Raw genomic sequence first — 20068 nt, 5'->3', positions numbered from 1 at the left:
CCAATCTAGCTACTTGGAGAGGCCTCAGGATGGGTTTCTGCCCACAGCACACAGAGTGCCAGAAACACCACAGCTGTTTCTACAGCAGAGATTCTTAAACATGCTGCTGCCGTAGGGTGGGAGAATAATCAAGTCGTAGTTACAAACTTCTCTGCTGCAAGAACATCTGCTCACAAATCGATTTACAACTTTAGACCAGATTGGTGAGATGGCTGCTTTTTTGAGCAAAATAGCTTACTATCAAACCTGATGACCAGAGTTCAATCCCAGAAACACTCATGGTGAAAGGAGAGAGAAGGGACTCCTGTCCATTGACCTCTACGCATAAGTTATGACATACAGACTCCATACATATACATATACATATACTCACACAGAGAAATTTTAAAAGACCGTGTGTGTGTGTGTGTGTGTGTGTGTGTGTGTAGTCTTGATAGGAATACATACATATATATTTATATATGTATATATATGTGTGTGTGTGTGTGTGTGTGCACATGAGCACATACTTGATAGGGATATATATATGTATATATATATATACATACATATATATATGTTCTGGATTAGCTGGAGAGCTGTCTAGAGACACATATATATATTCTTGATGCATATTAACATATATCTATTATAAACATGTATATACATATAAACTATCAAGAATATATGTATATATTTATATATATTCTTGATAGTTATAAAGTGCTTGATAGGGAATTGAAACCTCTACAATTCAAGACCCTTAACCGACAAATCACTACCCAGGAGCCTCTTCCTTCTTAGCTGAGTACAGGGATAATATCTCTCACAGGAAGTATGAGCTCTTTGCCTGGGACTGGAATCTCCTTGGCAGCAGATCTGAAAAAACAGCTGCTGACAGCTGCAAACTCTATGCCTGGGCCTGGAGATCAAGTGATGGAATGCTCTCCATTTTGTGGAGATCCATGGGAGATTCCATGGCACTCCCAGAAACAGGTTGCTCTCTCAAATGTTGGAAAAACACATTCCCCAATCCACAGTAAGTCAGCTGATTCCTGTGGACACATGTAGTTTAGGGACAACAAAAGTAAAGAACCAGATATCCTTAAGTAAAACTGGAATGGGAGACAAAGAGGAGATATGAGTGCCAGGAAGATAGATCCCAGATCTCTGTAGGGTATGAATCTAAAGCCAGAGAGTTGTGATCCCTTTCCCCATCACCAACTCTTCCTTGCGCCTATGTTCTTTTCTGCACAGGACTCCTTGTTGCCTATAATCATTCCGTCTATTCTGCATAGCTCAAGTGGGCTGAGGAAGTGGCTCAGTCCCTAAAGTGCTTGACCACCTGAATCTGATCCCTAGAACCTATGCATAAAAGGCAAATGTTGCAGTGCATGCCTGTAATTGTAGAACTAGGGAGAGAGATAGGAGGATCCCTGGGTCACTCTGGCCTGCCAGGCAGGAGGACTCATCAAGTTCCGGATTAGCTGGAGAGCTGTCTAGAGAAAAAAAAAAACAAGGTGATCTCCACAAGGCTGCTCATACATATGTCAAAGACCTGCACAACACCTTGAGCTGCACATATAAATGCACACACACACACACACACACATACACACACACACACACACACACACACATCAAGTAGATTTGATTTCTTGAGCACTGGGATACTGACCGTATCTCTCTGGCAGTGCATATTCAATTCATGTCTTAAGAATCACCAAAAAATTGAGCAAATATGCTTCATAGTAATTTTCTCCAAGATCCTTTGACATGAAACTTTTCCTCAATTTTATGCAAATACGGTGACTTTCAATGAAGTCTATGCTGCTTGATGGTGATTTCACAGATCTCAAAAATAAGAACGTCTGCCAAAATACAATAGGAGAATCATCCAGTCCTGAGACTGCACAGTCCTGTCTGCTGACAAAAACCCAAGTTCACACATATGTGGCCCACCAGATATTTCAAACATCTTTGGTACAGCAAGATTTAATAAAATACCTAAGATGAATCCTGTATGCTCCAGTAGGCATTCTTGAAGCCCTTGGATGCACTTTTGGGTTATTAACAATTAAACACACATGCTTCACATACCACCAAAGCAACCCAGCAACACAAGTCTGCTCATTCCCCAGCCTGAGGCCTCTCTGTAAGAACAATAACTTGCCTCCAACTCTACACACCATTACAAACCACGCAAGCAGCCTTCTTTGAAAAAAGGCAGAATTCTCCAACCAGTCATGATCAGAGATATGACAGTCTAACATATGGATAGACCATGGAAAATATGACGTTGGTGACTTGGCCAAGATGGTATCATCTGTGCCCGCTGATTCCCATGTTCATCGTGTTAAAAGTCATTGGCAACCCCCTCTCTACCTCAAAGGGGTATCTTTTAAAATGATAAAGACAGATCCTACTAGTGTCCTCTCTAAACCCTTCCAGACTTCTTCATCATTGAGGAGATAGCTCAGTTGGTAAAGTGCTAGCATTACAAACACAAAGACCCAAGTCTCATCCCCATAACTCACTTAAAAAAAAAAATAGTCCAACTTACATAAAAGTCTAGTCATGCTGACCCATGGCTCTAATGCCAGAACTAGAAAGTTATGGGAGACATGTGGATACCTAGGACTTTGCTAGCAAGGGAGCCTATGATCCTTGGTGAGTTTTAAGCCAGTGAGAGACCGTGTCTTTCCTACCTCCCCCCAAAGAGTAGGTGGTACCCGTGGGACAGATCCTGATATCCTTTGGCCTCCAATGAACCTGTTTGGACTCATGTATACACACATTTAAAAAAAAAAAAAAAGCATATGCTCTGGAATCTCCCAGAAGAATGGATGTGACCACGAACTCTCAGGTCCCTCCGTTTCACAGCTTTATTTACTATCTTTCTTACCCTCCAACCTACATTTCTCATTCCACCTTATGTCTACGTGTGTTCTTTCTCCTTGTCCCTCTGCCTCCTAACCTCAGAACTAAATCCAGCTGGCCCTGTCTTGTCAGCCAGTCTAAGCTCAAATTTCCCCTTGAGTGATCTAAAATAACACCCTCTGTCACTATCATGTAACCTATTTTATTTTCCTCACAGCCCTCCCCATGGTATGAATCTCTGTTTGCTTACCGCTTTTTGTCCTCAAAGAATATAAAGTCTCACACCTACAACTCTAGTATCCAACACAAATGGAAGCTTGAATAAATATGTACAGAAAAAATAAACATACAGAAACCAAGCCACCACACCCATGTGAATTTCCCAACCAACCCTTTCTGAACCCTCAAAAGGCAGGGCAGATGCAGCCTGCCGCCCACATTTAGATTGTGGGGGTGAGACAAAAAAAAAAAAAAACATTAACTGCTTAGCTGCTAGGTAGAGAAAACATAGTCTTTAAATTTTAGGCACACATTCTGACAAGGGCTGACTGGTGGATCGCATCCAAATGCCCCTGGCCAGCACAGTCTGTCACTTTACTTTCTCCAATCTGTAATTTGAAAATGCTATACTTTTAGGTCTTCAGGGAATTAGGAGGAGGATTTTGATTTTTAAGAGAGAAAGTAAAGTCATTCAAATTGAAAATCAATCTCTTGCCATAGATGTGTGTGAGCTTGGTTTGTAAGAGAAACCCTTGGTCAGCAAGGAGGAGAGCTAGAAAGGCAGGCCAGGGCTCTATCTTCCTTTCAGCTCCTGACAGACAGCTGCCAGGTTGACAGCCTGGTCTGTTAAGCAGGCTAGCTTTTAACCAAAGTTGAGCACAGACTATCTAGAAGTCTGATGCATCCTTGCCTCCCTAGTGGCTATAGGGCACTATCTATGTTCCATAGCAAGTAGCACCATTTTCAAAGGCCCTATTTCCTGGAATTTCGGAAGTCTTACCTATTGTCCTAGCTAGCTGGAGCTGAACAGCTGCCTCTCTATAGTGTGATTCTCTGATCCTAAGGGCTTTTTTTTGTTTGGCTCCAGATTGTTCTGTCCAGTTCCCAAAAGAGTCAAACCCTACTTTTTCTTAATAATGATTCATTTACATAAGAGATTAGCTACCAATACCATTACAGAGGCAAAGATAAGAGAGGGCACATGGAGAGGTTAAGAACATGCTCCTCTATGAGGTACCAACCTAGTCTCTAGAGACCTAACAAAATACATATTTGTAAAGTAGAAAACACTATTTACTGTGTATGCTTTATTTGTTTTCTTTTCTTTTTGAGAGAGTCTTACTATCTATTCCAGATTAGGCTTGAGCCTGTTCTATAAACCCATCAGTCCAAAATTGTCAGCCCTGCCTCTGAGACCCACGTGGTGAAAAATATGACAGTAATAATTTTAAAAAATGCCTTGATTTAGAGGGGTGGAGTGGGAGAAGCTGGGGGTTCAGGAGGCAGAACTAGAAGCGAGACAAATACAGAACTCTCTCATGAAACTTCCAGAAAAATTAATTTAAAACTATAACAACAGTGTAATATTTAAAAGGAAAAATCAAGCCAACAGTAATGCATTTCTGTACAGAAGAAAAACAGTAGCTAAGAGGAAACGACTGTGCCCAAGGAAGGCCCAAAAGACATAGTGGCTTTCAGTGGTTGTGTCTATGTGCTCATGTGATGTGATGTGCTTCTATGTATGCATGGTTGTTGTTTCTATGTTGTATACATGGTTTTATGTATTTTTCTTGTTTATTTAATGAAGATTCACTAAGCTGATTATATATATATGTACTGTATATATTTATATACACATAAAATTATATCTCATTAATTCTGTAGTAAGAAAAAAACTAAACAACTTTTAAAATGACATTATATTGAAAAGATCTTAATGAAAAAGACCGTGAACTTAAACCAAACTGACTGCTTCTTGAAATTTGCAACAGAACAACACTTCCTTCTTGAAGGCAGAGCATGGTGGGACCAGTCCTATGGGGAATTGGTTTCAGTGGTAGCATGGTGTCTAGGACAGCCTACCTTCAACTCCATAAACATTCCAAGGAGTGTGACTATCTTTTGAACTCTTTGCCCTAATTCCCTTTCCTAGTGGGCTCGGGCTCAGCATTGATCCATATGAGCTGCAGGGGCAGAGCCCGTCAGACGGAGGAGGACCTCTTGCCCCTATCAGATCCTGTTCTGCAAAGTGGGAATTTGTAGCTCTTCCTTTTCAATACTGCAGGTTGGAACAATTCTCACAAGTGTCCTAGGACTGAGTCATACCTCCATCCCTGGGACTAGAAGTGTTCATGGCGACACCATCTAGGCTGGTGGTCATGGGTACTGCGTCATTGCGGTGGAGAACTTTCCAGCTTCGTACAGGTGGACATGTTAAGCAATACACTTCTGCATATTTCCAGCCATCCTAGAAACTGTGGGCTCCCGGGAGCAGCACTTTCCAGTATGACAACTGAAATGCATGTCTAGACATTGTAAAATGCCCCAGCAGTATAAAAATCAGCCCTGTGTGAAAACCATCGCCCTACACAGATGTCCATGAAATCCATGGAGGTCTGTGGGCCCACCTTACCTCTTGTCTTAACCACTGTCTTATTTTACTTTCTTTTTCTTTTTAATTCAGGAGTAACTGTGTGCTCATTGGTTAAGTAATACATTTCAAAAAGCAATAAAACATCCGTACCTCCCCTAATGTCCTTTAAAAACTAGACAAATTTGAGTGGCCCCTCTAGTAAAAAAAAAAAAAAAAAAAAAAAAAAAAAAAAAAAAAAAAACCCCGCAGTCAAGAACACTTTTGGGTTTCATTTCTTTGTTATGTGATTTAGAAATAATCTTCATGACCCAGACCAGCCTGGAACTCACTATGCAGTCCAGGGTGAATTTGAATTCATGATTCTTCTGCCCCAGAACCCTCACCCGCTCCCAGACTGCTGGGATTATAGGCATGTGCCACCATGTCCAGATGTCCACAGTCCATCTGTTCTTCAGCCTGCAGTAAACTACAGGCTTCAGTGCACCCCGCCTCATCCCTGAAGCCAATCACAGCAGAAAGGCTCAGTGAAGCAGGTGTTCCTGTCTTATGGGACCCTTAAAATATACCAGGCTGTGTCAGCAATACAATAAAAATATGGCAAAAGAATGTAAGGCTAGCTGCTCAAAGAAAGAGGTTTGACTGCATATGATCTTTTACAGCCCCAACAAAGAGGTAAGGAACATGGAGATTATCATCAAACTTACATACTGTCCTTCCCAAGAAGGGAAGCATGTGTTAGCATCTCTAGGTTGTTATAGCCAGACAGTAAATGAAATGGACATGGAGCTAGCCCAGTTCCCAGTGTGGTTAAACAGACAAGAACCCTGCACGTTCTGCTCTGTCTTACTCCCCTGCTGGAGGCTTCTCACCATCCCCAGGTGATTCCAGGAGCAGCAAGTGGGAGCCCTAGTCACTCCCAACAGATAAGGGAGGAGCTTGTGATGCTGAGGAACAGCACCTGGGCTGATGGGAAATGGCCTCAGTGTCTGCTGAGTTCACCACACTGATCCCAGGCCCTCTGGCAAACTATTGCAAGCACCTTCATTAAGTGACAGTGGAAAGTATCTGGCAAAGGAAAACAGTGGGTATGAAACAAAATCCTACTAGTAAGAGCCCTGGGCCCACTCAGACTTCTACAAAATGCTACAAGCAAAACGTAGACTGCTCTGAGAAGCAGGGAGCTTGATTGATGAAGACACTAACGGGTTGCTCGCCATGCACATCGCATGTTCCACCGAAAGCTCCCAGAGTGCATGCTTCACCAGGTTTTCTCTTCTCACCAGAACAAGCGCGTGGCTGTGAAAGGGAGGAAGACACAGCTTGCAGGCTGTCTGATGCCCCTGGAGTAACTGACATATTTGATAGATTGTGTGTGTTTGGAGGGGAACAAGAAGGTTTATCTCCAGTGGCATTAGACACTGATAACTTCAAAGACGGTCTTGTAAACCAAGCTACAAGGACCCCTTTCCCAGCAGTCTCCTCCTGGCCCTGTATCAACAGCTCTTGTCCTGGTGTGATCCTTTCCCCCAGGAACTTGACTTCCACTCAGGAACAAGCCCTCCTGACAAGAAGTTGCAGGACTTGAAGAAACTGATGAGACCGGACAGCAGCACAGAAGGGCTTCTGCTCCAAGTGGCTTGTGCTGAGCGCAGACACAGCTGCTCCCCTGTAGAGCATGTAACACCATCACCCCTACTTCCGCCTCTAGAATCCCACAGAGCACAGACCTCATCCCTACTAAGATAGCAGTCAGTTTAGTTGTTTGTCCTTCCTTTCCTTCGAAAAATATCTACATATTAGTTTGTTTAATCTTTGAGAAAAGGTATTCCAGGTAGCCCTGGCTTGCAGATGGCTTGGAACTTGGGAACTTCCTACCTGAGTCTACTGAGTGCTGGGCTTATAGGCACTACTGGAGTGCCTGGCTTTCCTTTTCTCTTCAAAGTAAATCTTTTCAGAAGCATTCAAAACAGAAAAAATATGTTAGAGAAAACTCTGAATGGAGTGGGTAGCAGCTGTATCAGAGGCAGTAGAAATAAGAATAATGACTATTTTATATTATATATGAATTATATATTATGTTACCTTTATCTATCATATGCTAATGTTAATATAATTATATAATACTGAATAAATAATGTTCCAAGGGTATATAACACTATATCATGTGTATCTTGTATATTAAGTCAATACTAGCACACAGGTCTATTAGATAGATACAACAATTATGGATAATTATTTTAACTCTTTTCTCAGACAGTCTGTCCATACTAGTATTGAAAGTGTATTACCAAGATTTTTTTCTTCAGTGGTCAAGAACAACTGATATTATAGAGAAGGATGTAGAAGCTGAGGCATTTTTTTACATGTTTATTGTAGCTAAGAAGAACTATAGAGCAGAGGGGCTCTGGAACTTTCTAATGAAAAGCAAAGCTTATCCTTAATCAGAAAGTCTGGCTCTAGGCTTGTGCTCAGGGACAACACACAGCATTAGCTGCCACATGGAGAAGACGTATAACCAGTACCATCAGACCATGAGTTAAGAGTCGCCTTGGTGGGCCTGCAGTGCACTTAGCAATAAGCTTGGAAATACATTTGGGGTCTGGGCCAATTGCTATGCTGTTCACGGGCTATACCTCCTTTAACAACCAATGGGGTAAAGAATAGTGCAATTCAAGGTCAAGCTATGTACATGCAAGGTCACAAACATTCAGTGATGGAGACAGAAGATGAACCAGTTGGCCTGTTCTTCAGTTCCTACCTCTGCATCCTGTTTTGCCTGACTAAAACACAGTGCTTCGATAAGATGCTAGAGGTAAAAGACCTCATATGTGGACTGGTACACAGTAATGCCTGAAATCAAGCAGCCACTGTTGATATAATTATGACTAAATGTGAAAAGCCCCGGGAGGCATTTTCCTCCAAGAAAATGACAGAAGCAGGAATTTATGGTGCCGTCTGCTCCAAGGGCCAATCCTTCCCTCCTCTCTTAAATCTCAACAAAGCCCCTGCATTGTTGATCAACATGTTCCTGAGCCGAGCTTCCCATGAGAAAAGCAGCTACTGGGCCGGGGTCCATGTAAACACTGCAGACGGCCAGGACTGGGACGGTGCCCGCACTGACAAGGCACTTGTCCACACTCTGACTTCTAGAGGAGTGGGAGCCACTTTAATGCTGAGAGAACTTGAACATCTCAGGGCTATAGTCTCCCAACCTGACACACTCGCACACACACACACACACACACACACAGAGAGTTTCCCACCAGCTGCCCAGTACCACTCGGCACTCACCCATCCTCCCTGCCACCAGGCACTGACAGATGGGAGCTATTCTCATTATTTAACATTTATTAAGCGCCCACAGTGTGCCAGGAGCTTTACAGAACAGGGCTGTGGGTGGTACTAAAGAGTCTGTCCCCAGAAGGCTGTAGCCACATGGAAGAGATGAGATGGGCCTCTCTTCCCGACCACAAAGGCCAGGCTCCACCCATGCCACCCAGCTGCAGCCTGTTCCACAGGAGCAAGTGTGAAAAGATGTGGTCTCGGTGTGATGGAGACCTGTGACCTCTCCTACGTGCCTCTTGTCTAGATGTCTCCGCTCTCCCAGCTATAGCTTGGCAGAGGGAAGGGGACAGTGGGCTTCGCACATTACAAGTGAACAAGGGTCTTCATGCCACCTAAGAGGCACGGCGAAACGCAGATGAAAGGCCTCATATGTGGCCAACTACATACTAAATGCATGATCTCTAACAGCTACTGTTGGAATAAGTATGAGTCTAAGTGAAAACCAATCACTGGAGTCATTTTCCTTAAAAAACAAAAACAAAACCAAAACCGCTAAAGGTCTACCATTCTACCAGAGGCATCACGAATCACATTATTCTGGCCTCAAGTGGCTTTTGTGACCCCTGGACTACTGAAGACCCTGTCTCAATTCTCCCCCAGATGTCAGGCTCCATGGCTGTCCATTCAGTCTTTCTCTATGATCGAAACCCTAGGCTGTGCAGCTCCACTTGAAAAGAACCTGCTTTGACATTAGAGAGATGCAACCATGCCCTTCACCCCATCTACAGCATTGTATCCACAGTGATGATAGTAAAGACTGTTGGGAAATCAACAACTGAACAAAGCAACAGCCAATTCACTGTTCAATGGGGTGTTCCCACTGAGACCTGGCAAAACTCAGCAGATTTTCAGGCCACCTGGAAAGGATTTGGGGGCCTCTTCCCACTCACAAGTTCAGATGAGGTGTGACAGTCAGGAGCTTTATTGACAACTATAATGGTCTGAATAGACAATTCTAGGTATAGCATCACGTCTTAATGCCACCATGTCTATCCTACAAAGCCCTCTGGAAGGGTCACTTTTGGACTCTGAATCCTGAAAGTGGTCTTGAAGGACAGTGTACATTGCTATTACTTCCATTGTACAGACATGAAAGTAGAGGCTTTTAAAAGTCACGGAATTTATCCAGGGCCACACCCAGCAGGCCACCATCATACTTAATTTTTGCCTCTATGAATTTCTCTTTCCTTTTACATTACCTTCTCTAACTGAGAAGAAATAGCACTTTACAGTGTATCACTGAAACCAGAGAAGGAAAGTAGGGTGTGAAAGATCCACATCTACACCATCAGGTATTGAATTCTTCTGCTTTAGTCTGCGCTGGGTGCAAGGCTTGGCTCGGGCCACTCCTCTAGTCCACTCCATCCTTCATCATTTCCCCATGTCAAAAATATTCAAACAGAAACTACTAATGCCTATGTTTTTCTGGAGTATCAGAATTACTCGTCCTCAGAAAGGAAGAACAGCTTCCTAGGACTGTCATCAAAGCTGACTTCATACCCAGCTCTGGTATGAAGTGGTATGATCTATTAGTTGGACCTAGGGACTGGGGACTGAGGAACCTACAGCAAAACTGCTGTATTTAATTTTCAAATTTGCTACCCATGAGGAGGCTTTCCATGTGACCTCTGAGAATGTATGTCCCACCTCATCATCTCAGTGTTCAGAGCTTAAAGGAAAATCCAATATGGACCCCATAATCAATAAACAAGCATTTATGAATGAGCTATACAGAGCCTCTGCCTTCTGCTTTTAAAAGCTCAAAGTGCTCCATTTAGAAAGTGCCTACTGCTGAAAACTACAGATCCAGCTACCCAGAAAGGCCTGCACATGGAGTTCCATGTCTGTGTCCACCATATAGGCTCAGCAGCTGATCAAGTAGACACACTGGCTCCTTGTACTTCAGAGTGTATGTGTGCTAGGACTATCTTTGGATGGGAGAGAAGCACAAATATGGATAAGTATCTCCATCATAAATCAGCCAGGCAAAGCACTTACCAGAAACAACTTTTAAAAGGCAGGGAAGAGGTGCCTCACTGCCAAGGGCTCAGATTGATATACCCAAAGCATCAACTAGAAAGTAAAATCCACAGGTCTTCCAGCTCTCCCTGGACTGCGTCAACATATAACAAGCACACTTGCTTATAGAGCATGCCTTTGAAATGATCAACATGACAGATGGCTGCTGCAAAAACACATCCCTTTTACAGGACAGATATTAATCACAAAGACTGACAGAATTCCTTTAATAATTTAATTTTTAAAAAGTATATTTCTATGAAACAGGGCATGGCATGCCGCTAGCATCTGCAAGTGCCTTGAACTGATGGAAGGCCCACAGTATTTCAGAGTCTATCACTAAAATGTTTTGATTTGCTTCCTGACCTTAGAGATTTCCTTCTGTAGTTGGGGACGGAATGGGCTGTATAGTTGGGAATATCACATATAGGGGATGGAAAGGTAGCTTGGTTAATAAACAGTCTGTTGTGTAAGTATGAGAGCTCAAATTTAGATCCCTAACACCCACATGAAATCTGGCAAAATGATGCACAGCTATAGCACCAGCACTAGGGTGGAAGTATGGTGAAGGTAAAATCACAAAGCTCAGTGGTTAGCAGCTTAGGTGGATTGATGAGCTCCAGGTTCAATGAGAGACCCTGTGTCAAAAAGACAAGATGAGATTGATCAAGTGACACCTTAAGTTAACCTCTAGCCTACATGGCCACATGTGCATATATAGAGAGAGGATATTATATTATTTATGCCTTAGTATATAGTACTATATTAGCTAAATATATCTTTGTGGAAATAGTATATATTGATTTATGCATGACTAATATAAATAGTAAGAGTTGCATGTTCTAGGATGCCCATTTTGGCTCAATTACTATGGTGGTGGATATCTCAGGGCTTTTCTGACTTCCCTGGAGGTTCTCATCTATGAAAAAGTGGAAGTGGCCCCAGATACACTTTAATCAGTTGAGAGGAAAGAGGCTGGGTAAAGCAGCTGTATATGGCCATTAACAGAGAAGCTGATGGGAGAGGAAGATGGAACAAGTTCCCCATGAGTCTGGGTTAACTGTCTCCAGACGACAATCTGACCTCTTCTTCATCCTGGGGCATAGACTGTATCCTATGAGGGAGAAAGGACATGTTCAAGTGCAAGAGCTTTCAGTGTTATTCTCATTGGTCAAGAGAATTTGGACTTTAGCCATCTAGCACTCACTAGCTATTTTAACAGTTCTCTAACTGGTCCTCTATTCCCAGTTCACTCAGCTCAGGTGTGAGTGAGCCAAACTCTAGCATCAGTCAGGGATGCTGAACCTTGGACTTGCTGCTGGGACAGTCAGAGAAGAAACCCTCTAATGTGAGGTAGGATGCAGGTTTAGACATGTTGTCAATCAACTTTGTCACCATATGGCAATGACATGCCTTTATATTTAATGTCCAACTTTGTAACGCATAAGGTGGCTTTCCATGTGACACCTGAAGACAGCTGTTCCAACCACTCACCTCAGTATCTTCATATTAAGGAAGACTGAGGAGTGGCAACTTGTGTGAACAGGAGAGACTCTTTTTCTGTTATCTGAGCTCCTGGATCCAACCTGGCCTGAAGGTTACAAGACCAGAAACCATTCTCTGAAACAAGTAAGATTTAGATTTTTGTTCCTTACATAGAAAAGAATACTCATTCAGTACACACACTGTTCCTTTCTCTCTTTAGAATATAACATATACATGTGTGTGTGTGTGTGTGTGTGTATACATACATATAGAGATAGAGATATAGTATATAGATATGCACAATCAGATATGGATAAAGTGCGATACTTCCCATATAATCTATACTCCTTATAATTCTTCTATGTGTCCTCATCACCCACTCAGTTCTCAGTCCTGCTCATTACAGAAAATCAACAAATAATTGCCAAAGGAAGAGACTGTATCAAACACACAAGAGAACTTTGAAAGTTAGCTCTCCCAGGTTTGATGCAGTAGCTGAGAAAAACTGAGGCACATTGAAGTTAACTGATAGGCCCAAGGCCGCAGGTTTAGTTTATGCCAAAGTTAATTTATCAACCTGGACCCTGCTTGACTCTAAATTCTCCTTGCCACCTCTCTTACTGTTTAATTTAGTTCACTGTTGACATGGCCTCATTGGCAGTACAGAAAAGTCACTTAGTGACTAAGATGGAGTGGCCACCAAGTAAGCGGGCCGCCAGCATTTGTATCAGGTGTCCATTTTCATGTCTTTCCCAATCAACAGACTCCCTAACAGGCAGAGCACATCATGGGGGCAGAAATGCCACTGAGAAAGGCAGTCACGAAACTAGCAGAGTTGCTCCTAAGTCCAAGAAAGATGCACACGTCTTACAGAATCTCCACCCATTTATTTGCATTTCAAGAGGGCAGGCTCTCCTTTGTGGAGAAAAATCAACAGCTCAATAATTTCTGGTAGCTCCACACAGTGGATGCATAATTCTTATAAAACACTTTGCTAACACAAAGAGGCTGCTTCAAAATACACGAAGCCTAGGGATGGTGTGCACAGCAGAGAGAGGTGCCTCAGCAGATTTCGCAAGCTGGAGCTATGGGGACTAGAAGTGTAAGAAGACACTGGCCTTTGGGAATATTACTATCTCATTGGTAAAGAATGTTGAGGAGTGAAAGACACTCCACAGGTGGACATTTACTATCTAGATCAATGGTTCTCAACCTTTGGTTAAATTTGTTAAGCATTGGTTAAATGACCTTTTCACAAGGGTCGCACATGACCTTTGGGGGAAAAATCATATCTACATTACAATTCATAATGGTAGCAAAATTGCAATTATGAAGTAGAAATGAAAATAATGTTATGGTTGGGAGTTACCACAAGGTTGAGGACCATTGCTCTAGATCCACGGCAAAGTGTTACAGGAGCCCATTCCTCCAGGGCCACATTCAGAATGTGGGAGACTTGTTTTGGAGGCTCCTCCTGGCTCCTTTGGCTTACATCCTGCCTTTTTGGAATCGGAACATCATCACATTTCACTGAGCAAGTAAGATGGCAAAAATACTGAGGAGGAGGCTCTCTCAGCAAGACAAATTGTCTGGAGAGTGCCAACTGTGGTGTTTACCCAGCTCCAGTCCCACATCAGTGCTTGGAACTGTCCACAGGCATGGGCTCCTCCCTCTTTCATCTCCCAATGCATGTTTGGGATCATTGCTGGAGCTCTCAGTAAAAGAGAAGGTACTCACTCAGCAAACCCAGTCTAAATCTGGACTCCACCCCTGGGATTCTTTGGGACGTTGGTATTCTTTTGCCCTCTTTCTGAGTTCCCACATTCTCCATATACAAAAGATGAGTTAAAATATAAGCCAGTGATTCCCAAACTAAGAACTCTGGAGTACCTGTAATTCATAATTCGTAGTTTTGATTTGTGCTGTTTTTGTTTTCAGAAAGGTATTCCACTGGAAACAGTGATTATGTAAAACCTTCAGCAGAGTCTGTGGCAACACCCAGACACCAACACCAAACACATAAACATTCCCCCTTGCAAGGGACATGAATATTCATGCTGACTGGGATATAAATAGTTGTTTGTTAGCCATTTCTGGTCAAGTGTTATTCCTGGGTGAGATTTGGTCTCAGGCCTTAAATTTTTTGGTTTCAGAACCTTTTAGAATTGAGAATTGTAGGTATTGGCTGGTAAATAAATATTAATCGTTAAAAAATTAAGTTACTGCTGTATCTAAGACATTAGCTCTGAACACACGTGCTTCTTTCTGCTGTCTTTATAGTTTAGAAATGATCTACTGTCTCCTCCTCTAGGCTGTGAATGATTGTGGTGATGTTTTTTTGCCTTCTAGGTGCCCCTTCCAGGGCTTGACAAAAGTGGATTTATAAGGATTGGTAGGTGAATGGCCACCTGAGAAGACTCCCAAGACTGTTCACTACTCATTCCCTAGGATAGAATCTTTTCTTGTAGTGCATACCTTAGCAGGAATGGCTTAGTAACCTGTTCATTTGTTTGGACACAGACAGATATTCACAGCCTTGGAGGCCATTGCAGATGGAACCCTCTATCCTGTTGCTCAGGTAACTCTACAAATGGAAGCCATCCTAGAGATTTAAATTATAATATGAAAAGCTCGTGGTATGTAGAGTTCCTTGAAGCCCATTAAAGTAAAGTTACTTCCTCTGAGGCACATAGAAACTATGTTTCTACCTCTGGGTGGAGACCTGGAGACCCAAAAGCTGTATGTTCTATCTTGATCCTGTTTTTAAAACTCAAGCCAAGAGATCCTGTCAATCTTCTAACCAGGAGGCCACTGCACCAACCAGAAGTGGATATAAGAAGCAGCCTAAGTATCCTTTAATAAGCTAATATGCTGATCCTTTCCAGATTCTATCATACGCACAGAAAAGAGTAACGTTCCACCGTTTCTTTGGACAACCAGTCAAAGCCCAAACAAGCTTTCCCTAACACTCTGGGCTTCTTCAGTTTCTCTGAAGGGCCCACCTCCCTCCACTCCACCCAACCCAGCTACCAGGCAGCTGCTTGATGTTCCTGTTTCGGAACATGCCAGTGCAGGGGTTTCTCTTTTCCTCTGCATCACTTTCCAGCCAGCAGCTGCCCAGATTCACAGATTACCTGCCCTGTTGTTGTTTTTCTTTCAAACTCTGTTCAGCACTGCCCTTCAGAGTCCCATTTCAAATTCTTTTATCAACAAGACTAAGAACTCGAGAAGAAAATCCTCAGTTTCTATGGTACCACAGATTTTTTTTAAAAAGAATGTGTCGGTTGTTTTTCTGCATAACTGATATTATCTGTCAGCATACGACCATCGGATACACGGATGGGCTTCAAGCAGCTTCAGTCACATATGGGATGTATAATGACGCATTACTCTCCCCTCCCACTCTTGTTAGTGCTAATCCCTTTTGTAGTGGCTTCATTACTACATCTCTTTTATATGCCTGTGTGTACACGTATGTGCTTAACCTCAAACCCTGGGACAAATGGCTGAGGTGCCTATTTAGCATATCAAAGCAAACCTGGCCACCAAGTTCTCCCAGCATCCCAAAGTCTCTTCCCTACAAGATATAGGTGGCACACCCTGTCCTCTCTCCCTAATTCTCCAGCCCAGATACTGGGCTGTCCCTCCTTCAGAAGTTCTTCCCTATACAATCCAGACATTTTGCTTACTCACGCTTTTTGTGAACTTTGCCCTCTTGGCTGCTACATCCGGTTCCCCTCACCTTCCCCTGCCCTCCCCTCTCCCATGACTCAGGGTTATGTCCACTCTGGATTCTTCCAGATGTCTTTGCCTCTGGCTATTCTCTCCCTTTCATCTATAATAAACTTTCTCCTGCATTTTACCTAAGAACAGACATGTTCTTCCTTTTTATTTCTTCTTTTTTTCATTCAGTATGCATATATCACTTTATGCATACATATAATCTAGGATGCACAATGGAGAGAAAGCATATTTTTCTTTCTGATTTTCTGCTGTATCTTGTTTAGTCTCATAATCTCCAGTTCTATCCATTTTCCTGCAAATGGTGTCATTTCAGAAACCATCATCTTTGAGTCCTACAGGGACCTCAAGCTCGTCACTGTGTATAGGCGTAAGGCTGCTTTAGTCATATGTGCAGGCAGATATGGACATCAGGGCTGTAGAGCTAAGATTGCTCCATAAAGCTGAGAAGAACTATACTCAAATGTTAAGCAAACACACAAATGAGTTATGAAGTCACTGTTCTGATTGCATCATTTGCCATTGTGTGAGCATGACCCCTGGCTCAAGGAAATCCTGTTGTTAGCATCTGGAATCAAAAATGACTTTACCAATGGACTTGACTCTTATAACCATAGCAGCTCAGTCAACCCCTTGGTGAAGCAAGATGGCACTTGGAATGCAGGACTGAAATGAGGTCCCAAGGACGATGCCTGGGCTCTTCATTCAAAGACCCCAAGACTGGACTCTGCACTGAGGGTGAAAGGTCAGGGTCTGTACAGTGTGCTCAGTATCATCATTTTCCCCTGCTTCCTTTTGACCTCTTACTACCTGTGAAATGATTCAACCTGGTTTAGCCTGAATCTTTAAAACCACTGCATGATTATCTATGTAGTTAATGGAAAGCAAAACAAAATAATCAATCAAACAAACAAACAAAACCATACTTGTCTCATTTGTCTGTTTTCTCCATAAATTTAGACATAAGATAATGGCTGCATGGGATATAATATGGTTGGTTGACACTGGCTTTCCAGAGAAACAGAAAGTAGAAATGGAAATCACATGCTAACTGTGGGACTGACTTTAAGGAAGAGGCTGTAAGAGGGACCTCACTAGACCTGTAAGGACACGTCTGTGAGCACTGGCTGCAGCATAAGTCAGATACTCTCTTAACACTCAAAAAATGCAAATTATTTTTTCTTTAACTGCAGAAAAATTGGGCCGTGCTGGCCTGAATTTCAAAAGCGTCTTAGAGAGGAGTTCAAAAAGGAATATCTTTGGCCATAGGACTGTTGGCTGTTGAGTTTAGAAAGACTGTGAAATTGTAAACAGCATCTCAGGCAGTTCACCAGTGGCCCTTGCACATAACTATTGATGCTGTTCCCAAATATCCAGGCACAAGGGATCCTAGCAAGGACAGGTCCACAGTCCTCACTGTTTTGTTGTCTTGCTGGCATCACTAAGTTGCTAAAGAAATTTGAATCCTGGCAAAAGGGCCTTTATTCTTGACTTGGGGTGAAATTCCTCAAGGCAAAGAGCCAAGTAGCTAGGGCAGAAAATACAAGCTGAAAGGTAGAGGGGCACTAGGGTTCCCCACCCCTTTCTATCATGCCACAGTCTTTCCTTGGGAACAGAACTGCAATGGGAGGGGGTTAGGTTTCTTTGAGTCAAATAATGCAGCCTCCACAGGGCAACAAGATGGCTAGCACATTTGTGTGCATAGCCTTACAGTGTGTTCTGTGTGCACCAGAGGGGAAAGGTAGAGTAGGTCCCATCAGAGGTCCCTGACTGACACACTCAGAAGGACTTGTGGGTCACTAGTTCAGATGGTTTTTGACGGTAAACAAATGAGAATGGATCAGGTTAACATTTGCAAGAAAATAACTGTATCCTCCCAAACTAACCAGTCATGTTTCTTGAACATTCTGCCAAAGAGGAAGAAATAGTGCCTTCCCAGCTTCTTGGTTGGCTCTGGCGTCTTCTCATCTATCATTGGGGTAATACGTTCAGAGTGGCATTTTGTAATGACAGAAACATCCCAGCAAATCGATAGTTATTTAATTCCCAACAAGCTCTCGAGTCCATTAAACCTGATTACATTCACCCATTTCTGTGGGTGCCGTTATTCTCCTGCACCAGCACTTAATCTATAACAGGAACTTATGAGAACTTTCAAAAGCAATTTCAGCATCAATCAGCACGGAGTGAAATGAACGATTTGCTTGTAATTATTTATCGGATAGGGCAGCACAGGGGCAACAAAACTCCAGCCTTTGACCTTCACCCCAAATTTCCAACAGAAGCCAAAAGCCCTGTTACTGTGTTTCACCTTCAAGTCCTAAGTTTCCTGTCACCATCTGGCCACAAGTTCCTTTCCTTGTTGTCAGGAGCATTCTCTGCCTGGCCTATTTACCTATAACATAGAAGTGTAGCAACAACATAAATCCAGGGTAATTGGCAGTTCTGGTGCTATCTGGATTGACTGTTGGGTAGATTCCACCACCCAGCTTCTGACAGTCAATCAACGGTCACAGTCATAGTCACAGAACAAGAAGAATATTTGTTCAAGATCCTCCACAGAAGTCGTCATTAATGAAATAGAATTTTGTGGAACTCTCAGAGAGTGCTGGGTGGGGGGCGGGGCTACAGGAGAAAAGCTAAACTGTTGTACTGCATATATTTAATTTTCCTTTCCCACAGAAAGGAGATTTAGGATTTATTACCCTGGGTTGCTTATTTCTAAAGCACAGCAACAAATAGCCGCTTGTTTCCTACAATGACCCACTTCTATCACAAGTGGCTGTTGGCTTTCCAGAGAGCTACAGGCTACACCCAGAAGCAATGAGTTTGAGTGACAGCAAGGAGGTACAATAAGGCAAAGAAACGGGTCCCAATTTCTCGCTAGCACATGAGCCTCTCAGCACACAGAATAATAGCCTTAGCAGTCAAAACAGCAGGCATCCCAACTTCTCCCTAGATGCTGAGACTACAGTCAGCATGGGATTTCCAGAATAACCTCTGAACTTCCTAAGGAAACCATTCTCAATGTTTCCTCTTGTTTGTGAGTCACCTCTCAGATTTGAAAGGGGGAACAGCGTCTCTGCAAACAGACAACCTGTGTGGGGTGTCCTCGCAGCACTCAGTATTTCCTGCCCTTCTGTTTCCGGGGTTAAAGCCTTTAAGCAAGCCATATCATGATAAGTTACTGAGCCTCCTGATCTGCTCTGGGAGACCCAGTCCCTCAGAAAGCTAGGGAAGAGAGCAAATCTTTTGCCCCCTGGTCAACCTCCCGAAGCAGAGGCATGAATGTTAAACAGCACCCAGATCAATACAAGCAAATACAGCTCAACTACACCATTTATTCATCCATGAGAGATGTCAATAGCCAGATTAAGGTGATCCATCTTTTTGATTTCCTACTGTCTTTCCTTTGACTACACGAGGGCTTTTTTTTTCCTCTTCCTGTATTAAAAGTGTTTGCTTTCTCAACCATAAAAATTCCAATTATTACTCAGACCATTCTGGAGTTAAGTTGCTTGCTGGCAAAAGCCATGAATTACCTGCATCAGTCCCGGGAAGTAGGGGGCAGCGGGCACAATCATAGGCACGCCATAAGAATGCAGAAGGACTCCTTGCGACGCCAACATGCTTTAAATGGAGGCTTTATTCCCTCCAAGGCTGAACACATCAATAGAGAGTTAGAGGGGGAAAGAAATCTATAGACCCAACTTCTTCTCAACTACAAAGCCGAGAGCCAAATCGCTTCTGTCAGGAGCCAAGTGCTCATCCACAGGCGGCGGAGAGGGGAAAGGAAAGAAAATCCTGCATCAGCAACTCTTAATGCGAAAGTTTTCTTCCCAGACAAGGAAGGGACGCGGCAGCTGCAGGGTCGGAGCTACCAAAATGGAAGGAGCTATTTTGGGAGCAGCTCGCCCAACATGACTAACCAAATACTCTTCATTAATTTAGTTCTCAGACCGAGAGAGATGGAGTGACAGGGAATCGGGCGAAAAGAGAAGGCATTTGTCCTGAGGAACTGGGCCA

At 43.0% G+C, this 20068-nt stretch overlaps 1 protein-coding gene across 5 annotated transcripts in view; it reads right to left on the bottom strand.

The window, feature by feature from the left end:
• Positions 1-20068, bottom strand: part of Rbfox1 (RNA binding fox-1 homolog 1) — a 368464-nt gene that overhangs the window by 318880 nt on the left and 29516 nt on the right. For 3 of the 5 annotated variants that reach the window (XM_052195048.1, XM_052195047.1, XM_052195051.1), the window contains exon 1: positions 19585-19671. The exons of the other annotated variants lie outside the window; for them this stretch is intronic. In XM_052195048.1, the coding sequence (XP_052051008.1) occupies positions 19585-19671 (87 nt within the window). Of the gene's footprint in view, positions 1-19584; positions 19672-20068 lie in introns of those variants that run through there. 5 annotated transcript variants of the gene reach the window in all.

Source organism: Apodemus sylvaticus, chromosome 10 (genome assembly GCF_947179515.1).
Source record: "Apodemus sylvaticus chromosome 10, mApoSyl1.1, whole genome shotgun sequence".
NCBI classification, from domain to species: Eukaryota; Metazoa; Chordata; class Mammalia; order Rodentia; family Muridae; genus Apodemus; species Apodemus sylvaticus.
This window is presented reverse-complemented; position numbering and strand designations above follow the sequence as displayed.